The sequence below is a fragment of the Nerophis lumbriciformis genome, linkage group LG23 (genome assembly GCF_033978685.3).
Source record: "Nerophis lumbriciformis linkage group LG23, RoL_Nlum_v2.1, whole genome shotgun sequence".
Classification (NCBI taxonomy): domain Eukaryota; kingdom Metazoa; phylum Chordata; class Actinopteri; order Syngnathiformes; family Syngnathidae; genus Nerophis; species Nerophis lumbriciformis.
In genome coordinates, this window is record NC_084570.2 from 35,422,806 (window position 1) to 35,445,836 (window position 23,031).

Sequence of the window (23,031 nt, forward strand, 5' to 3'; positions counted from 1 at the left end):
CAAAGGACAGCTGCCCAGAACTATGTGGTTCATCTTCATACTATATTCATACTATAGTCATACTATATTCATCTTCAAAGTATTACACCTGCGCCTTGAAGACTCCACATCTTAGAGATACAGATGTCTTCACCTAGTCTTGTACGTCTCTGCCATTTGATGTTTGGATTGGAAGTCTTTATGAGTACCTTCAGTTCACATTTTCGTCGTTGGAGGGCGCCAAAGCTCACTTTAGTTCATGCAACCTCATCATTATTATAATTATAACACATTTAGGGAAAACAGTTAAAGTTGTTTGCAACTTACTCAAAGTTCAACCAAAATAAGCTTATCTTACCATATATATATATATATAGTCGTGGTCAAAAGTGTACATACCCTTGTAAATAACATAATGTCATGGCTGTCTTGAGTTTCCAATACTTTCTACAACTTTTTTTTTTTTGTGATAGAGTGATTGGAGCACATACTTGCTGGTCACAAAAAAAATTCATGAAGTTTGCTTCTTTTATGAATTCATTATGGGTCTACTGAAAATGTGAGCAAATCTGCTGGGTCAAAAGTATACATACAGCAATGTTAATATTTGCTTACATGTCCCTTGGCAAGTTTCACTGCAATGTGTGTATAAAGGTGTTGGAACTGCTTTCAAGCAGATATTGAACATATTTGGAGCATTTCAGGCTTGTTTTTAATATCTCATGTGCAGGAACATGATGTGAGTTGTCCAGTGAAAGGTTGTACAAATGCGTTCAACTTAAAATTCTCATGTCTCACAAACACAGGCATTTTGCAGAATTGGTGACAGGGCATCTCGGTGATGCAGTGGTTAGTGCTCGTGTCTCACAGCGAGAAGGTCCAGGGTTCGATTTCCAGGCTAGGGGTCTTTCTCTGTGGAGTGTCCATGTTCTCACCGTGACTGTGTGGGTTCTCTGCAGCTTCCTCCCACCTCCAAAGACATGCCCCTGGGGATAGGCTGATTGGCAACACTAAAATTGGCTCTAATTTGTTCTACGTTAAATTCCTGGCAACCACAGCTATTTTGCCGTAAACTGTGCAGATTTTGTTTTACACTGCACGTCAACATCAATCTTGATGCAAGTCACCCCACAGGACTTTAGACAACCTGGTACTGGGTTTTGAGCAAATAAATGAGGTAAATTCAAGTGAAACATTCAAAATATGTTCCTGTATGACATTGAATTGCATTTGTGTCCAAATCTCTTTTTAAGTTAATTTAAATGATGTCCGTAAGTCGTTTACTGTGATGAATCATGATTCAAAAGTGTGATTAATCGGATAAAAAAAGCACTACTTAAAACGTTAGCGCCTTCTAGGCAAACAGCTCTTTAAAAAGTTGTCTGTGATGTTCTTGTCCTTTATGTTTCATGCAAATAAAGTAAAACATGTATTTCTTCCACAAATCTGCCAGGTGCTGGAAGCAGCCTCCACCAGAAATGTTCCAGTGTCAAGCAGCGCATCATCTCCTCCAAGCAGGAGTCGGGGGCAGCAGCAGGAGGTGGCACCACGGCTGGCACGGGAGCCACAGCAGCCCAGAGATCCGAGGAAGCAGACGGCACAGAGGTTCAGAACAGCGACGTGTCGGAGGGCCAGACCGAGCCCAGCCCTGGAGGGCGCAGGAGCAGAGCAGGTGGAGGAGACCGAAGAAACGGCCGAATAACCAAGCCCTCCCTGCTGCCGCAGAGTAGCATGGAGGTGTCCTCCTCTACCTCCGCCAACCAGGTGGAAGTCCCCGACACCACCCAGAGTTCCCCACTCTCAATCACCAGCGACATGGCCGACAGCCCGGCACTCGCTATCGGCGCCGGCCTGTCACAGAGCACTGCTGTGTTCATGTCCGAGGTCACCACGCTGACCGGGGATTCGGTTTACTCAACCGGCCACACCCACCTTCTACCGTCCGCACACGAAAGCGCAGCCACCGGCATCCTATTGGCTGTCGCCCCTGAGAACCAGAGGTTTGCGTCGTTCCCCGGCGGGGTCGGCTTAGGAGAGGGAGCTGAGCTGGTTCTTACCAGCTCGCTAGACTCTGCTGGAGGAGTTAGCCTTCCTGAAACTGCAATGACCTTCGACCCTGACTGCTTCCTTAATAACCCCAAGCAGGGCCAGACCTATGGAGGAGGTGGAGGGAAGGCCGAGGGGTGTAACGGCAACGATGGGGGAATCCACTGTTCATCCAACGGATTTGTCTACAACCCATCCCTTGTCAACAACATCAAGAAGGAAGCGACGCCACTGGAGCAGCCCCTAGCCCCCCAGAGTAGTTATGTGGGCGAGGGGACAGGCCTCAGCCCCAGCACCACCCTGGAGCAAATGGACTTCAGCGCTGTGATGTCGTCACCCTGCGTCCCAGGTCTAACCCAGTCTTCTCACCACCCTTCGCCCAATCTCTTCCTCCAGGCCCCCGTGCACACAAACCAGACCAATGGCACCGAGGAGTCGGACGAGTCCCAGTCCTACATAAATGTGCAGAGAGACACCCCCATGACCAACGGGGATCTGCACCCACACCTCCGCCCAACCAGGCAAGACCCTCAGGCCCTTTGTGGACACAGCAGAAAGGTGGGTCCTTTCCCCCTGACCGGCCAGGAGACAGACGTCGACCAATCCAGTCAGGTGGTCGGCGTCAAAGCTGCTGAGAACGGAGGACAGTTGATGCTCAAATCTGGAGCCGCTCATGACGCCTACGCGGACGCTGAGCACTACCTTCAAGCTACAGATGACAACGGCGGGGTGGAGGATGGGGGAGCGGGAGGAAGCGGGGAGAACGAAATTCTCTGTAACGGCGTGAGCTTGTCAACAGCTGGTGGCTCTGTGGTGGCCAGTCCTCAGTCCGTAGGTGCTGGCGCAAGCATGGAGAGGGCACTCTACAATTCCTCTCTCCCGCCACAAGGTGGAGGCCTTTCAGCTACGGGAGCGGCCATCAGCCTGGAAGGATTCGAGGCTTCATTCGGGAGCCAGTTCTCCGACCTCATCAACGATTTCATCTCAGTGGAGGGTTCTGGGGGCGGTGTGGGGGCCGCTGTCGCCGGGGTTTTGATGCCCCAGGAGGGGGCCGTCGGCGAGGAGCAGGGCACGGGGGCAGGCCACCTGCAGGGCTCAGAAGTGGAGCAAGGAGCCCTGGGAATACTCCAGGAGAGCGGGAGGCTGTTTGGCGTGACAGACTACTCCCCAGAGTGGTCTTACCCAGAGGTTAGTCACTCGTTAGTCTCGTTATTTATTCATCAGTGTAGTCAGCTGACACATGATGGAGGACGACTTGACTAAGTCCCAAGTGTGCTGGGAAAGGATGGTTGACACGCTTCCTCCAGGTGGTCTAATGAACTCATCCATGCATCACTTAGAAGACTCACTACATCTTCTTATTTGACTAACTCTCAGTATTTATCATCCTGATATTTTACTATCTTTATTCCTGCATTTGCAGGTCAAATTGATCAAATGATTCTCAAATGTGTCTGCGGTGATATTGTCGTGACAACCAGCGTCCTCTGCAGTGGACATTTGTTTTTAGTCTATTCTTGAGTTTGAAAATTGTGGGAAAAAATATTCCTGTTATGCAAAACAGAAATGTCCACTGCAGTGGACGCTCTCTTCTCATGAGACTCAAGGCCTGGGGGTCAAATCAGATTTAATGTGGCCCACCAAGTCATTTGATGAAGTCCACGGCAATATTTTGATGTGGCCCGCCGCATAATTTAAAGAGGCTTGCCACATCATTTAAATTGGCCCTTCAGTGTCTTTATACGTGGCCCACCACATCATTTAAAGTGGCCTGTCATGTCATTTTATATGGCCCACCAGATCATTTAAAGTGGCCTGTCATGTCATTTTAAGTGACCCACCAGATCATTAAAATTGGCCTATCTTGTCATTTTATGTGGCCCACCAGATCATTTAATGTGGCTGGTCATGTCATTTTAAGTGGCCCACCACATAATTTAAAGTAGCCTGTCATGTCATTTTAAGTGACCCACCACATCATTTAAAGTGACCTGTCATGTCATTTTATGTGGCCCACCACATCATTTAAAGTAGCCTGTCATGTCATTTTACGTTGCCCAACACATCATTTAAATTGGCCTGTCATGTCATCTTATGTGGCCCACCAGATCATTTAAATTGGCCTGTCATGTCATTTTATGTGGCTCACCACATCATTTAAATTGGTCTGTCATGTCATTTTATGTGGCTCACCACATCATTTAAATTGGTCTGTCATGTCATTTTATGTGGTGCTATAAATTATGTGGCCCGCCACATCATTTTGTATCATACCCCGCTTTAATTTATGTGGCCCGCCACATCATTTTATATCATATGCAGAGTTATTTTTAAAGACTGGAAATAAAGAAGCACTTTCTGACAAAATGCATGAATTACTATTATTTCAATTTTGAAACAAAATGTACTGCATCCAATTACATAAATTGTCATTTGATTATCTTAATTATCATCAATCTGTTAGTCAAAATGTTAGTCATCAAAAAGAGTTTCTTATGCAAATTGTGTAAGAAAGCGATTATGCATTTGTATTCATATATGTATATATATATATAGATACAGTATATATATATATATATATATATATATATATATATATATATATATTTATATATATATACAGGTAAAAGCCAGTAAATTAGAATATTTTGAAAAACTTGATTTATTTCAGTAATTGCATTCAAAAGGTGTAACTTGTACATTATATTTATTCATTGCACACAGACTGATGCATTCAAATGTTTATTTCATTTAATTTTGATGATTTGAAGTGGCAACAAATGAAAATCCAAAATTCCGTGTGTCACAAAATTAGAATATTACTTAAGGCTAATACAAAAAAGGGATTTTTAGAAATGTTGGCCAACTGAAAAGTATGAAAATGAAAAATATGAGCATGTACAATACTCAACACTTGGTTGGAGCTCCTTTTGCCTCAATTACTGCGTTAATGCGGCGTGGCATGGAGTCGATGAGTTTCTGGCACTGCTCAGGTGTTATGAGAGCCCAGGTTGCTCTGATAGTGGCCTTCAACTCTTCTGCGTTTTTGGGTCTGGCATTCTGCATCTTCCTTTTCGCAATACCCCACAGATTTTCTATGGGGCTAAGGTCAGGGGAGTTGGCGGGCCAATTTAGAACAGAAATACCATGGTCCGTAAACCAGGCACGGGTAGATTTTGCGCTGTGTGCAGGCGCCAAGTCCTGTTGGAACTTGAAATCTCCATCTCCATAGAGCAGGTCAGCAGCAGGAAGCATGAAGTGCTCTAAAACTTGCTGGTAGACGGCTGCGTTGACCCTGGATCTCAGGAAACAGAGTGGACCGACACCAGCAGATGACATGGCACCCCAAACCATCACTGATGGTGGAAACTTTACACTAGACTTCAGGCAACGTGGATCCTGTGCCTCTCCTGTCTTCCTCCAGACTCTGGGACCTCGATTTCCAAAGGAAATGCAAAATTTGCATGGTTGGGTAATGGTTTGGGGTGCCATGTCATCTGCTGGTGTCGGTCCACTCTGTTTCCTGAGATCCAGGGTCAACGCAGCCGTCTACCAGCAAGTTTTAGAGCACTTCATGCTTCCTGCTGCTGACCTGCTCTATGGAGATGGAGATTTCAAGTTCCAACAGGACTTGGCGCCTGCACACAGCGCAAAATCTACCCGTGCCTGGTTTACGGACCATGGTATTTCTGTTCTAAATTGGCCCGCCAACTCCCCTGACCTTAGCCCCATAGAAAATCTGTGGGGTATTGTGAAAAGGAAGATGCAGAATGCCAGACCCAAAAACGCAGAAGAGTTGAAGGCCACTATCAGAGCAACCTGGGCTCTCATAACACCTGAGCAGTGCCAGAAACTCATCGACTCCATGCCACGCCGCATTAACGCAGTAATTGAGGCAAAAGGAGCTCCAACCAAGTATTGAGTATTGTACATGCTCATATTTTTCATTTTCATACTTTTCAGTTGGCCAACATTTCTAAAAATCCCTTTTTTGTATTAGCCTTAAGTAATATTCTAATTTTGTGACACACGGAATTTTGGATTTTCATTTGTTGCCACTTCAAATCATCAAAATTAAATGAAATAAACATTTGAATGCATCAGTCTGTGTGCAATGAATAAATATAATGTACAAGTTACACCTTTTGAATGCAATTACTGAAATAAATCAAGTTTTTCAAAATATTCTAATTTACTGGCTTTTACCTGTGTATATATATATATATATATATATATATATATATATATATATATATATATATATATATATATATATATATATATATATATATATATATATATATATATTTATATAGATTCACTGCTACGTGTATAATTGTAAATAACACACAAAGTTAATAAATAACATGTTTGATAAACATCAAAATTGGCAGTTCTGTAGTAGTAAATATATGAACAAGGCTCATGATAATATCAACCTATCATCAGATCATCTCTGCTTTGGGACGAAATGATGACTCCAGCAAAAACTTGTGAAGTTTGAACATGTTCCTAATCAATGAATGTGATATTGAAGTATTCAAGTTTATTCTAACAAAGTCCCGTTCCTCTCTTCTAGTACCTTATATTTCTATTCAAGTCTGTAGACATGTTGTTGTTGTTGTGGTGGTGCAGGGGGGCGTGAAGGTGCTGATCACGGGGCCCTGGTTGGAGTCCAGCAGCGACTACAGCTGTTTGTTTGACCACATCAGTGTCCCTGCAGCCCTCATCCAGCCTGGCGTACTGCGCTGCTACTGTCCAGGTACCACTCATTTTTAACATGACTCACATCATATCTAATACAAAAACACATGTAAGAGCAAACAGCTGGAAAGTTGATTTGAACAACACAAAGTAGCCATGTTTTCCTTGACTAAAAGAGTATAAAACAAACAAACATAGAAATATAATAAATATTTATAATCAACAGATTATGAATTTTGGAGGGGGGGAATTTTTCATATTTTGTGTATAATTTGCCATGTAAAAACTGAGTTTTCCTTGACAAAAAGGGCATAAAACAAACAAAAAACATAGAAAAATAAATAATAAAACTTATAATCAACAGATTATGAATTTTTTTCTAAGAAAATATCAAATCAAATCAAATCAACTTTATTTATAGAGCACATTTAAAATTTACCACAGGGGTAGCCAAAGTGCTGTACAATGAGCAGGTTAAAAGATAAAACGAGTACCGAGCAAACACAACACAACACAAACAGAACACGATAAAAAATAAATAATTAAAATAGAATTAATAAAAACATAAAAACATAAAAACAGGATCACAGCAGGTGTATTATGGGGCGCCATTGCAGGATGGATATCACTCAGTGTTAAAAGCCATGGAATAAAAGTATGTTTTTAAGAGAGATTTAAAAACAGGAAGAGAGGAGGCTTGTCTAACACTCAGGGGTAGGTCGTTCCAGAGCTTGGGAGCAGCAACGGCGAAAGCTCTGTCACCTCTAAGCTTCAGCCTTGTGTCAGGGACCGTCAACAGCAGCTGATCGGCTGATCTTAAGGATCGGGTGGGGCAGTAAGGCTGAAGGAGGTCGGAGAGATAGGTTGGCGCGAGGTTGTTTAGACATTTAAAAACAAATAAAAGGAGTTTAAAATGTATTCGGTAACGCACAGGGAGCCAGTGAAGGGACGCTAAAATAGGGGTGATGTGCTCACGTCTGCGGGTCTGTGTTAGCAGACGAGCAGCAGAGTTCTGCACGAGCTGCAGGCGGGCGAGGGAGGCCTGGCTAATGCCAACATACAGGGCATTACAATAATCAAGACGAGTCGAGATAAAAGCGTGGATTAATTTCTCAAGATCATGTCTTGATAGAAGCGGTTTCACTTTCGCTATTTGGCGTAATTGATAAAAGCTTTTTTGAACGACGCTGCTGATTTGTTTTTCGAATTTAAAATCTGAGTCAAACTTTACCCCCAGGTTTGTGACAGAGTCGCTGAGATACGGGGTCAGAGTGCCGAGGTCAACGTTGGGGGAGGGAGAGCGACTTGGACCGAACAACATAACTTCTGTTTTGTCTTCATTTAGGCTCAGGAAGTTAGCTGAAAGCCAGACTTTGATGTCGTGCAGGCAGTCAATAAGACGTTGAACCGTGTTATTTTGTGCCATGGGAAAATAAATCTGGCAATCATCGGCATAAAAATGAAATGCAATACTGTACTTCCTAAAAATAGAACCAAGGGGGAGAAGGTAAAGCGCAAATAAAATTGGGGCAAGGATTGAGCCCTGGGGGACCCCATGTGGTAAAGGAGCTGTGGACGACATAAAACTGTCTACTTTTACACAAAAACTCCTGTCGGTTAGGTACGACCGGAACCAGTTGAGGGCGGCGCCCTTAATGCCCACACAGTTCTCAAGACGAGTGATTAAGGTGGCGTGGTCGACGGTGTCGAACGCAGCAGACAGATCTAAAAGCACCAGGACAACATATTTACCAGAATCAGTGGACAGGAGGATATCGTTAAAAACTTTTAGAAGCGCTGACTCTGTGCTGTGGAGGGCTTTAAAACCGGACTGGAACAGCTCAGTGATACCATTATCCTCTAAGAAGGGCAACAACTGACTGTAGACAACCTTCTCTAATATTTTGGAAATGTATGGAAGATTAGAGATAGGTCTGAAGTTAGAGAGGAGAGAGGGGTCGAGGCTGGGTTTTTTAAGTAGAGGTCGTACCACTGCATGTTTAAACTCTACTGGAACTATTCCAGAAGAGAGGCTACTATTGATAATGTTAAGGACACTTGATCCAATAGTAGCAAGTACCTCCTTAAACAGGTGAGGTGGGAGGGCATCTGCAGGAGAACCAGAGGGCTTCATATGACTAACTGTGTCACTTAAAAAAGAAAAGGACACCGGCTCAAACTGATGGAAAACAGAAGAGAAATGCAGGGGAACAGAAGGGTCATATGAAGGCTGAGATAGACTGGCTCTAGTTGACACAATTTTGTCAGTGAAAAAATGGAGACAATTTTCACAGAATTCAAAAGAAGCATCAAAACCAGCAGATTTGGGAGCATCAATGACAGTGTTAATAGTTTTAAACAGAACTCTGGGGTTGTTACAGTTAGAAGATATAATCTGAGATAGATATATATTCATTTCTGCTTTTACAGTCATCCGAAAGGAAAACAGGCTTTCTTTAAAAATGGCAAAGGACACATGCAGCCTGTCTTTTTTCCATTTTCTCTCTGCTCTTCTACATACGCGCCTGGCAGCCCGAGTGACGTCATTCAACCAGGGCTGAGGCGTGGCTTTAGCGCGGCGGCATTTGAAAGGCGCGATCGTGTCCAGTGTTTGTAAACAGATAGAGTTGAACCCAGAAACCAACTCTTCAGTATTCAGACACACAGATGCTGCAGAATTATCATCACAAAGAGTCGAAAAAATAGAGGAGAACCGAGCAGGAGACGAAGAATTAAACATGCGAGAGCGTTGGGGCGGTGCGTACAATTTAACTGGACACTGCGTGGCAATATCAAACAGGATCGGCATGTGATCAGAGAACACAGCGTCGCAAATGTCCAAATTAAAAACACACAAACCATACGAGAGCACTAAATCGAGTGTATGCCCGCGTTCATGTGTAGAACCACACACAGACTGTACAAAGTTAAATGAGTCGATTATATTCAGGAAGCTCCTGGAAAGCGGCTCATCTGGACAGCAGGTGTGAATATTAAAATCACCCACAATAAGGACACGATCATATTTGGGCAGGATTTCAGCCAGAAATTCAGAAAAGTCAGTTATAAAGTCTTTGTGGTACTTGGGTGGTCGATAGATGACGGCACACAGGACGACATCAGAAAGACCCAGTTCAAACATGCACAGTTCGAAGCTTGAAAAGGAGGATTGTAGGCGGATCTGACGGCATTTAAAGTCATTTTTAAAAACGACTGCTAATCCTCCTCCTTTTCGACCGGACGGCCGTGGGGAATTAAAGTAGGAACACTCCGGAGGCAGAAGTTCATTAAGAGGGGCGGACTCACCGGCTCTCAGCCATGTCTCCGTCACACAGAGGAAGTCCAGTCCGCGGGAAGTGAAGAAATCCTTCAGGATAAAAGTTTTGTTTGTCAAAGATCTTGCGTTCACAAGACCGAACCTGGCGGGGGCCAGCACGTCCAAGGCCGCAATTAATCCGGGTGGGGCCCGACACACAGCCCGCAGGTGGCGGTGATCCACCCCGCGCCTCCGGGGGCGGGGACAGCAGGAGCGACGACGGCAAGCTTCTTCCTCCAAACCAACGATAGGAACCAGCCAGGAGCCGATAGGATCGAGCGAGCGTGGGTGCAGGAGGAGACCGGATACCGCACCATTCCTCCTTCGGGGAGCCACGGGAAGCCGGGCCAGGAGTGCCCTAACTTTCACCAGCTGGCCGCCACGTTTACCGCGGCGCCGGAGACGCTTCCGCCGGGGGAGAGGAGCCAGGGGGCGGGAAAGGAAGGCAGGAATCCGGCCAGGTGAAAAAGCTGACTGGGACGTCGAAAAACCAATGTCGAAGTTGATCATATCAGTGGGAGAGGGGCAAAGATCCAACAGTGTTTGGCGGTCATACACAAGCAGTGAGCTGACAGAGACGAAAATAGACGCAAAAAACACAAAAACGAACAGAGCTGACAGCGAGAGACGGCAGGCCAAAGCACATACTGGCGCCATCTTGCATAGTTTGTGTGTAATTTGCCATATAAAAACGGAGTTTTCCTAGACAAAAAGGGCATAAAACAAACAAAAAACATTAAAAAAATAAAAACTTATAATCAACAGATTATGATTTTTTTTCCAGGGAAATATTGCATAATGTGTGTGTAATTTGCCAAATAAAAACTACGTTTTCCTTGACTAAAAGGCATAAAACAGACAAAAACAAAAAAATATAGAAAAATTATTAAAACTTTTCATCAACAGATTATGAATTTTTTTCCAGGGAAATATTGCATATTTTGTGTATAATTTGCCATATAAAAACAGAGTTTTTCAATAAACGATTGGGAACTGAGGAAACTAATTGTTGAAGCTTTGAAAGTGGAATTCTTTCCCATTCTTGTTTTATGTAGAGCTTCAGTCGTTCAACAGTCTGGGGTCTCCACTGTCGTATTTTACGCTTCATAATGCGCCACACATTTTCTATGGGAGACAGGTCTGGATTGCAGGCAGGCCAGGAAAGTACCCGCACTCTTTTTTTACGAAGCCACGCTGTTGTAACACGTGCTGAATGTGGCTTGGCATTGTCTTGCTGAAATAAGCAGGGGCGTCCATGAAAAAGACGGCGCTTAGATGGCAGCATATGTTGTTCCAAAACCTGTATGTACCTTTCAGCATTAATGGTGCCTTCACAGATGTGTAAGTTACCCATGCCTTGGGCACTAATGCACCCCCATACCATCACAGATGCTGGCTTTTGAACTTTGCGTCGATAACAGTCTTGATGGTTCGCTTCCCCTTTGGTCCGGATGACACGATGTCGAATATTTCCAGAAACAATTTGAAATGTGGACTCGTCAGACCACAGAACACTTTTCCACTTTGCATCAGTCGATCTTAGATGATCTCGGGCCCAGAGAAGTCGGCGGCGTTTCTGGATGTTGTTGATATATGGCTTTCGCTTTTCATAGTAGAGCTTTAACTTGCACTTACAGATGTAGCGACCAACTGTATTTAGTGACAGTGGTTTTCTGAAGTGTTCCTGAGCCCATGTGGTGATATCCTTTAGAGATTGATGTTGGTTTTTGATACAGTGCCGTCTGAGGGATCGAAGGTCACGGTCATTCAATGTTGGTTTCCGGCCATGCCGCTTACGTGGAGTGATTTTTCCAGATTCTCTGAACCTTTTGATGATATTATGGACCGTAGATGTTGAAATCCCTAAATTTCTTGCAATTGCACTTTGAGAAACGTTGTTCTTAAACTGTTTGACTATTTGCTCACGCAGTTGTGGACAAAGGGGTGTACCTCGCCCCATCCTTTCTTGTGAAAGACTGAGCATTTTTTGGGAAGCTGTTTTTATACCCAATCATGGCACCCACCTGTTCCCAATTAGCCTGCACACCTGTGGGATGTTCCAAATAAGTGTTTGATGAGCATTCCTCAACTTTATCAGTATTTATTGCCACCGTTCCCAACTTCTTTGTCACGTGTTGCTGGCATCAAATTCTAAAGTTAATGATTATGTTACGATCCGCTGCCCGGATCATAGTTTGTTTATGTTTGAGTCACGTGTTTTCAGCACCTTGATTTTGTTTGTTTTCAGTTGCCATGTCAACCGATTACATTCACCTGCCTCTGGTTAGTGTTCGGGACGCGCACCTGTTGCCCGGGCACTAATCAGATGGCTATTTAGTCTTTGCCCTGGCCTCACTCGGTCTGGCTTCCTAGTTTGTTCCCATACAACTGATAACGACAACTTAGATTCCCGCTAGCTTTTCACGCTATGCCATTTTGCCTGCTAGCTCCCACGCTAGTCCTTTTGTTTTTGCCTTTTGCTATTTGCACGTCTTTTGTTCGTTCCCCGTACGATTTATATTTTCAATAAATTATTTTTCTACCTGCAAGCTGTGTCCGAAGCCGTCTGCATCCTTGGGAGAACCACACCCGCATCACGATGCGACCCAGTCGTTACAGATTATTTGCAAAAAAAAAATGTTTATCAGTTTGAACATCAAATATGTTGTCTTTGTAGCATATTCAACTGAATATGGGTTGAAAATGATTTGCAAATCATTGTATTCCGTTTATATTTACATCTAACACAATTTCCCAACTCATATGGAAACGGGGTTTTTGTGTGTGTGTGTGTGTATATATATATATATATATATAGAGAGAGAGAGAGAGAGAGAGAGAGAGAGAGAGACCCCCTTGACCAACTATCAACATTGGTTTTGATAGTAAAACATAAAAAGGCCCCTGCATGGTTTAATTTGTCAGTGGGAAAAGTTTGTTGTGACTGTAAAGTTGTGGTGTCACAATTGTTTGAATGACAATATTGTCCAAGTTACACAACAATTACTCACTGAGTGGTGAGGTTCTAAAGTTAAAGGTTCCAAAGTTAAAGAATCCAGAGTCAGTTATAGCTGCTATGTTTTTAGGTCACCTCATAACAAGGTCAACTCTCCACTAATTCCTGCCCTGGTTCTTGTCCTAGCCCACGACACAGGACTGGTCATGCTGCAGGTCGCCATGGGCGGAGAGGTCATCTCTTCTTCTGTGGTGTTTGAGTACAAGGCACGCGACCTTCCTGCCCTCCCATCTTCTCAGCACGACTGGCTGTCTCTGGACGGTGAGATCTTCCACACACTGAAGGTCCTCCACAAAGCGCTTGAAATTGAGATTGTGTGGCAATAGGAGTATTTTTTTCACTTTTTTGATGGGAAACCATTGACTATATATCACATGGGTTCTTATTTTGAAGGGACAATGTTACAGAAACCAAACACTTGCATGCACATTGACTATATCTCACACACAAGTTCTTATTTTGAAGGGACACTGTTACAGAAACCAAACACTTGCATGCACATTGACTATATCTCACACACAAGTTCTTATTTTGAAGGGACAATACCACAGAAATAAAACACTTGCATGCACATTGACTATATCTCACTCGCGGGTTCTTATTTTGAAGGGACAATGCTACAGAAACCAAACACTTGCATGCACATTGACTATATCTCACTCGCGGGTTCTTATTTTGAAGGGACAATGCTACAGAAACCAAACACTTGCATGCACATTGACTATATCTCACACACAAGTTCTTATTTTGAAAGGACAATACTACAGAAATAAAACACTCGCATGCACAATGACTATATCTCACACATAAGTTCTTATTTTGAAGGGACAATGCTACAGAAACCAAACACTCGCATGCACAATGACTATATGTCACACACAAGTTCTTATTTTGAAGGGACAATGCTACAGAAACAAAACACTTGCATGCACATTGACTATATCTCACACATAAGTTCTTATTTTGAAGGGACAATACTACAGAAATAAAACACCTGCATGCACATTGACTATATCTCACACACGAGTTCTTATTTTGAAGGGTCAATGCTACAGAAACCAAACACTTGCATGCACATTGACTATATGTCACTCGTGGGTTCTTATTTTGAAGGGACACTGTTACAGAAGCCAAACACTTGCATGCACATTTGCTATATATCACATGCAAGTTCTTATTTTGAAGGGACACTGTTAAAGAAACCAAACACTTGCATGCACATTGACTATATCTCACACACAAGGTCTTATTTTGAAGGGACACTGTTACAGAAACCAAACACTTGCATGCACATTGACTATATCTCACACACAAGTTCTTATTTTGAAGGGACAATGCTACAGAAACCAAACACTTGCATGCACATTGACTATATATCACACGCAAGTTCTTATTTTGAAGGGACACTGTTACAGAAACCAAACACTTGCATGCACATTGACTATATCCAGTGTTGGGTTAGTTACTGAAAAACAGTAACTAGTTATAGTTGCTAGTTACTTCATTTCAAAAGTAACTCAGTTACTAACTCAGTTACTTACACCAAAAAGTAATGCGTTACTGTGAAAAGTAACTATTTAGTTACTTCTTTTTTTCTTCTTTTTTTTTTAAAGCTCCAATTAATGCCCTTTTAGCCTTTATTTCAGTACTGTTATTGCACTGGAGAATAATACAATGTGTTGATCAACTTGACATACATTTGTATCACTGAACTCTGCTAAGCAATGTGGTCGACATACAACACACAAAGACAAAGATATGTTACAAAGGCCAATTTGTTTCTGGCCAGAACAAATTGACAAAACTATTTTAAATAGCTGCAACATAACATACATAAGTAACAAACAGCATAATAACAGCATAGCTGTAAAGAAAGAAAGGCACACACTACATACACAAAGCCTAACCAGGCATTTTTTCCTCAAGAAATTCTGACACAAAATCATGTCTGAAGCCCAGAACACTCGACACATTTCCCCAGTTTTAGTTTAGAGATAAGGAAAGATTGGCCTGGCCCACTAGCATCCCTCTTTATGTTTGTGAACTTTATAGTCTATACATTTAGAGTGATGTGATAATCAAACACTCTAGAAGTCTAAAATGAAAGAGTATATAAGAGAATTGACAGCAACGTTCCCTCTAAGGAGCGCGCCTGTGCAATTGCGCACTGCTCAAGCGTCCTCTGCGCACGACAAATCTATGCCACGCACAAAATCAAATTAAAAAATAAGCGCATAACAATTTTCGACACGACACGGACACGACAGAGAAAACCATTTTCGTCATTATTGTTCAAATATAATAATACGTCTGTCGAGACGCTTTGAGGACATGAATTCCATCCATCACTTTACTGAGCAAAACTCTTTATTGTCGGCCATAAACACATCACTGTTATATCAGCAGCAGCCGCTCGCTCTTTCTCACTTGCGCCAACACATGCACATATGGCACTTAACCAGTGATGCGTTTACAGCCACACAAAAAGTCGGACAACTCCAACACCACACATAAAGTGTCATTCCAGGTCGTTACTCTATGATTTACCAATCAAATGTGTGCCTATTCTAGTGTCATTTATTAGGAATCTTAATTTATAAATATTAATCATTAAATGCTGTTAATATATTAAATACATACTAATAAAAATATATTTTTTACAAACAGGAAGTTGCAGGAATGTACACATGATCCCCTGCTTACATCTCATTGTGCAACATGTGAATGTTTTAATGGGAACTAAATGCAATGTCTGAAAGGGGTACAAACTATTTCCAAAGCAGGACCTCCACCCAGACAAACAATACAAGTACACAGTTCATGAAAAACAATATTTGTTGTTATTGTCATTGTAAGTGGGCCTAAACACTTATATTAGAAATGGAAATGACTGCTGTCATTTGATTATAATAATAAGAGAATGTTGTCTGTCTATCTGTGTTGGCCCTGCGATGGGTGGGGACTTGTCCAGGGTGTACACAGCCTTCCGCCCGAATGCAGCTGAGATAGGCTCCAGCGACCCCGAAAGGGACAAGCGGTAGAAAATGGATGGATGGATGGAGATTGAACTTGTTATTTAGTCATGTTTGGGACAGGTGTGCTGCTGGTGTAGCCACAGTGTGCACGTCTGATGTTGCTCACATGGGCTCCACTCAATGCTCAGGGAGTTTTTGCGTTTGCTCACACACATGAAAAATTAGAGGGAACATTGATTGACAGAGTGTGTGTACCTTCAGCGGTGAATGATGAGCAGAGGCAGAGTTAATCCTGAAGTGGTGGTGGTGCAGGTAAAGTGGCATCAGAGTCTCTGTCTCTCTTTACTAGCTTCGTCGAAGCATGTTGCTATGTAGCTTGTTTCAGCAGATTTGAATTGCTGTTTTGGGCAGTAGATGGGATCTTTGATCCAAAGCACAATTTACATTTAACTAAAATGTTCTGTTCTTTGTGCTCGACAAAAGAAAAGTAGTGAAAATATCTCCATGTTAGCAAACTCGACTTCTGGCTCCGCCATGATCAGACACGCCCCCCCCACACTCACACCCACACTCACACACAGAGCGCGTCTCTCTCTCTTCTCCGGCTTGTGACACAAGAAGAATCAGAACGATGACACAGCAGCCCTCCGATAAAACACACTTTATACTACATAAAAAGTAACGTAAAATAACGCAGTAACGCATCATGTAGTAACGGTAACTGAGTTACTGAATATAAAAAAATAACGCCTTAGATTACTAGTTACCGCCGAAACTAACGCCGTTACAGTAACGCGTTACTTTGTAACGCGTTAGTCCCAACACTGACTATATGTCACACACAAGTTCTTATTTTGAAGGGACACTGTTACAGAAACCAAACACTTGCATGCACATTGACTATATCTCACACACGAGTTCTTATTTTGAAGGGACAATGCTACAGAAACCAAACACTTGCATGCACATTGACTATATGTCACACACATGGGTTCTTAATTTGAAGGGACAATGCTACAGAAACCAAACACTTGCATGCACATTGACTATATGTCACACACAAGGTCTTATTTTGAAGGGACAATGCTACAGAAACCAAACACTTGCATGCACATAGACTATATGTCACACACATGTGTTCTTATTTTGAAGGGACAATGCTACAGAAACCAAACACTTGCATGCACATTGACTATATCTCAGACACGAGTTCTTATTTTGAAAGGACAATGCTACAGAAACCAAAAACTTGCATGTACATTGACTATATCTCACACACATGAGTTCTTATTTTGAAAGGACAATGCTACAGAAACCAAACATTTGCATGCACATTGACTATATGTCACACACATGGGTTCTTAATTTGAAGGGACAATGCTACAGAAACCAAACACTTGCATGCACATTGACTATATGTCACACACAAGGTCTTATTTTGAAGGGACAATGCTACAGAAACCAAACACTTGCATGCACATAGACTATATGTCACACACATGTGTTCTTATTTTGAAGGGACAATGCTACAGAAACCAAACATTTGCATGCACATTGACTATATGTCACACACAAGTTCTTATTTGGAAGGGACACTACTCCAGAAATAAAACACTTGCACGCACATTGACTATATCTCACACACGAGTTCTTATTTTGAAGGGACAATGCTACAGAAACCAAACACTTGCTTGTGCATTCGCTATATGTCACACGCAAGTTCTTATTTTGAAGTGACAATGCTACAGAAACCAAACACTTACATGCACATTGACTATATGTCACACACATGAGTTCTTATTTTGAAGGGACAATGTTACAGAAATAAAACTTGGATTGGGCTGAGAGTAGTCAGTTGACAAGAGTATAGATTCACTGGTATTAGCATGATTGTGTAAACAACTGGTAACAACACAAGTGAGCACTCAGTTCCAAAGTGGGCTCAAAGAGTGTGAGATTATTATCCAGCACTGCCTTAATATTTCATTTAGCTACATTGGAACCGCCTTTTACCACTTTCAACTCATTCTTTAACGTGCTTTCTAAACCGCGAAGTTTGTATAACAAAGCAGAAAAGGTTTGTATAGCGAAGCAGACTTCCCCATAAGAATCAATGGAAACACGCTACAAGTGGTGGAAAAGTGTATCACAAGTGAAATACATATTTCTGTGGTGGCCCTCTAGGGGGCGCTCGTGGCCCAACAATGGCCATGTGGTTCAGAAACATGGCCCTGGACTATAGAGATAAAGAGCTATTCACACTCGCACCCATGGAACATCTCTGGAAAATAGATATTGTGGATAAAAGCCACAGACGCACAGGGAGGAACCCTCCATTTCCTGACAGTTACAATATGTCCTAAATATACAAACCCCAACACCAGTGAAGTTGTCACATTGTGTAAATGGTAAATAAAAAGAGAATACAATGATTTGCAAATCATTTTCAACTTATATTCAATTGAATAGACTGCAAAGACAAGATACTTCATGTTCACACTGAGAAACTTTATAATTTTTTGCAAATATTAGCTCATTTGGAATTTGATGCCTGCAACATGTTTCAAAAAAGCTGGCACAAGTGGCAAAACAGACTGAGAAAGTTGAGGAATGCTCATCAAATACTTATTTGGAACATCCCAAGGTGAACAGGCTAATTGGGAACAGGTGGGTGCCATGATTGGGTATAAAAGCAGCTTCCATGAAATGCTCTGTCATTCACAAACAAGGACGGGGCGAGGGTCACCACTTTGTCAACAAATGCCTGAGCAAATTGTTTAAGAACAACATTTCTCAACCAGCTATTGCAAGGAATTTAGAGATGTCACCATCTACGCTCCGTTATATCATCAAAAGGTTCAGAGAATCTGGAGAAATCACTGGACGTAAGCCATGATATTACGGACCTTGGATCCCTCAGGCAGTACTGCATCAAAAAGCCACATCAGTATGTAAAGGATATCACCACATGGGCTCAGGAACACTTCAGAACATCACTGTCAGTAACTACAGTTGGTCGCTACATCTGTAAGTGCAAGTTAAAACTCTACTATGCAAAGCCAAAGCCATTTATCAACAACACCCAGACACGCTTTGCTGGGCCCGAGCTCATCTAAGATGGACTGATGCAAAGTGGAAAAGTGTTCTGTGGTCTGACGAGTCCACATTTGAAATAGTTTTTAGTAACTGTGGACGTCGTGTCCTCCGGAACAATGAGGAAAAGAACCATACGGACTGTTCGAGGGTCAAAGTGTAAAAGTCAGCATCTGTGATGGTATGGGGGTGTATTAGTGCCCAAGACATGGGTAACTTACACATCTGTGAAGGCACCATTAATGCTGAAAGGTACATACAGGTTTTGGAGCAACATATGTTGCCATCCAAGCAACGTTATCATGGACGCCCCTGCTTATTTCAGCAAGACAATACCAAGCCACGTGTTACAACAACGTGGCTTCATAGTAAAAGAGTGCGGGTACTAGACTGGCCTGCTTGTAGTCCAGACCTGTCTCCCATTGAAAATGTGTGAAGGCTAAAATATCAGAAGGGAGGCTGTTGAACAACTTAAGCTGTACATCAAGCAAGAATGGGTTGTTAAAAGGAAAGGCCGTGTAACACAGTGGTAAAAATGCCTTTTTTGCAATGTGTTGCTGCCATTAAATTCTAAGTTTATGATTATTTGCAAAAAATAACAAAGTTTCTCAGTGTGAACATTAAATATGTGTGAAAGGTTGTTTTGGATTGGGTCATATGTCAAAATGCTGTGCTGTGTACATATCAACGTGCAATTCCTAGTCATTAACCTGAATCACTCATGTTGTCCACAAGATGGCGGCAGATGTCCTGTCAGAAATACAACATGAAGTTGGAGGTCTGATTCAGAATTAAACTTGTGACGTCTCACCAGACAAACTGAACACACCAGAGTGCATCACCTGACCCACGTGCCGTACTTTGGACACTAGAGTTGTTATTAGCAGCCAGAGAAAAGGTATAGTTTTGATTGTAAACAGAGGGGGCGTGGCTACAGGACAGAGTTGCCAAATAGGAAACGTCTTCTGAGTTCTTTGCATGCATGTTAATAACAATGTTAGTCAATGATCTAGTCAAAAAAACAAAAAGTGTGTGCTACATTAAGTGTCAAAAGAGCTTAGTAGAATCAATCTAAAGGTAAAATAAAATGTAGAAATGCACCCAATTGCAGGAAATGTCGTTTTACTCTTTTTTTTCACAATATTCCTCTTTTTTTCTTTTTCTTTTTTCCTCAGTTTTTTCTCAATGTCCCTCTTTTTTCTCAATTTTCTTCTTTTTGTCAGGCTTGTCACTGACAGTTTGTTTATGTTTTAGTTTTTCCTCTGTGTTTGTTTTATTTCTTGTCAGCGGTCTTATTTTTGTTCAGTTTCCTGCTTGTCTACCTGAGCACTGTTTCCCCTCAGCTGCGGCTGATTGGCACCTGGCCACACCTGGTGTCAATCAGCCGGCTGCTATTTAGACCTGCCTTGCCCTCCAGTCAGGGCTGGAGTATTGTTAGCTGTATGCTGTGGATTGTTTGCTGTATCCTGTATGCTGATAGCTGTTTGCAGCTTGCTGTCTTGTAGTTTCTCGTTTGCTGGTTCCTGTTCCCTGTTTCCAGTTTGCCTGTTCCTGGTTCCTGGTTTGTGTTTTTCCTGAATTTTGGACATTACGTCATGTTTTTCTGCACCAAGCCTGCCATCTCTGCATCTTGGGGTTCGTCACCACCTTTACCTGACAGGATATTCCAGCCAAATACGAACCCCGCGGAGATCTCTATGGCGGAGAGGCTTGACAGGATTCTGGCGCTGTTGGCCGAATCGAGAACTTTGGCCGCGTTTCAAGCTCCCTCCCACCCATCCCTGTTGTCTGTGGGCCTGTGTGGGGACGTCTTGGATTCGTCCCTTGAGAGGGGGGGGCTATGAGGAGCTGTGGAGCTGGGGAGGCACCGCTACTTTTAACCCGGGTGGGCCTGTGGACGCCGCCATCTACCCCGGGGGGCCTGTGGACGCCAACATCAACCCTGATGGGCCCGCCCAGCCGCCTGCTCCTCTGGCTCCGCCCAAGCCAGCAGACGAGCCGCCTGCTCCTCTGGTTCCGCCCACGCATGCAGACAAGCTGCCTGCTCCTCTGGTTCCGCCCACGCCAGCAGACGAGCCGCCTGCGTCTCTTGCTCCGCCCACACCGACAGACGAGCCGCCTGCGTCTCTGGCTCTGCCCACGCCGACGACATCGTCTTCCTCGTCTCTGGCTCTCTGACGTGTTTAACGACTACAACACACATGTCCCGGAGTGACGCGTGCCTGGTTTCATTGTTGGTGTGGTCGCTAACGACTACAACACACATGACCCGGAGTGACGCGTGCCTGGTTTCATTGTTGGTGTGGTCGCTAAGGACTACAGCACACACATGTCTCGGAGTGACGTGTGTCTGGTTTCATTGTTGGTGTGGTCGCTAACCACTACAACACACACATGTCCTGGAGTGACGCGTGCCTGATTTCATTGTTGGTGTGGTCGCTAAGGACTACAACACACACAAGTGCCGGAATGACGCATGCCTGGTTTCATTGTTGGTGTGGTCGCTAACGACTACAGAAAACACATGTGCCGGAGTGACGCATGCCTGGTTTCATTGTTGGTGTGGTCGCTAAGGACTACAACACACACATGTGCCGGAGTGACGTGTGCCTGGTTTCATTGTTGGTGTGGTGGCTAACGATTACAACACACACATGTCACGGAGTGACGCGTGCCTGGTTTCATTGTTGGTGTGGTGGCTAACGACTACAACACACACATGTCCCGGAGTGACGCGTGCCTGATTTCATTGTTGGTGTGGTCGCTAAAGACTACAACACACACAAGTGCCGGAATGACGCATGCCTGGTTTCATTGTTGGTGTGGTCGCTAACGACTACATAAAACACATGTGCCGGAGTGACGCATGCCTGGTTTCATTGTTGGTGTGGTTGCTAAGGACTACAACACACACATGTGCCAGAGTGAAACATACCTGGTTTCATTGTTGGTGTGGTTGCTAAGGACTACAACACACACATGTGCCAGAGTGAAGCATGCCTGGTTTCATTGTTGGTGTGATGGCTAACGACTACAACACACACATGTGCCGGAGTGACACATGCCTGGTTTCATTGTTGGTGTGGTCGCTAACGACTACAACATACACATGTCCCGGAGTGACGCGTGCCTGGTTTCATTGTTGGTGTGGTGGCTAACCACTACAACAAACACAAGTGCCGGAGTGAAGCATGCCTGCTTTCATTGTTGGTGTGGTCGCTAAGGACTACAACACACACATGTGCCAGAGTGAAGCATGCCTGGTTTCATTGTTGGTGTGGTCGCTAAGGACTACAACACACACATGTGCCGGAGTGACACAAGCCTGGTTGCATTGTTGGTGTGGTCGCTAACGACTACAACACACACATGTGCCGGAGTGAAGCATGCCTGGTTTCACTGTTGGTGTGGTGGCCAACGACTACAACACACACATGTGCCGGAGTGAAGCATGCCTGGTGTCATTGTTGGTGTGGTGGCTGACAACTACAACACACATGTGCGGGAGTGAAGCATGCCTGGTTTCATTGTTGGTGTGGTGGCTAACACTACAACACACACATGTGCCGGAGTGACGCATGCCTGGTTTCAGTGTGTGTCTTGCGCAGTGCGGCAATGCGGCGGCAGGCAGGGTGACGGCGTGTGCGTGTGCGTGTGTGTGTGCGTGCAGGAGTGAAGACAGGAAGTAGCCGTGCATGCGCTTTGGACACAGAGGTTTACGCACGCGCCAAATGTCTGTGTGTAACGTAAAAGAGCGTGTGTTTTTTTTTAAATAAGTCTGCCTTGTCACGTGTCTGCTCCGGTCAAGTAAAGGTGCGAGGTAAAACAGTGTTGAGATAGTCACGTGTTCAATCTTCTTAAAGCGCCGATGACCAACACACCTCCTGTTTGAAATTCTCTCT

The 23,031-nt window shown here is 43.5% G+C and overlaps 1 protein-coding gene across 5 annotated transcripts in view; it reads left to right on the forward strand.

The window, feature by feature from the left end:
* LOC133622746 (calmodulin-binding transcription activator 1-like) overlaps positions 1–23,031 on the forward strand; it is a 223,990-nt gene that overhangs the window by 156,440 nt on the left and 44,519 nt on the right. For all 5 annotated transcript variants that reach the window (XM_061985671.2, XM_061985670.2, XM_061985673.2 and 2 more), the window contains 3 exons: positions 1,433–3,213; positions 6,661–6,787; positions 13,188–13,322. In XM_061985671.2, the coding sequence (XP_061841655.1) occupies positions 1,433–3,213; positions 6,661–6,787; positions 13,188–13,322 (2,043 nt within the window). The remainder of the gene's footprint in view (positions 1–1,432; positions 3,214–6,660; positions 6,788–13,187; positions 13,323–23,031) is intronic.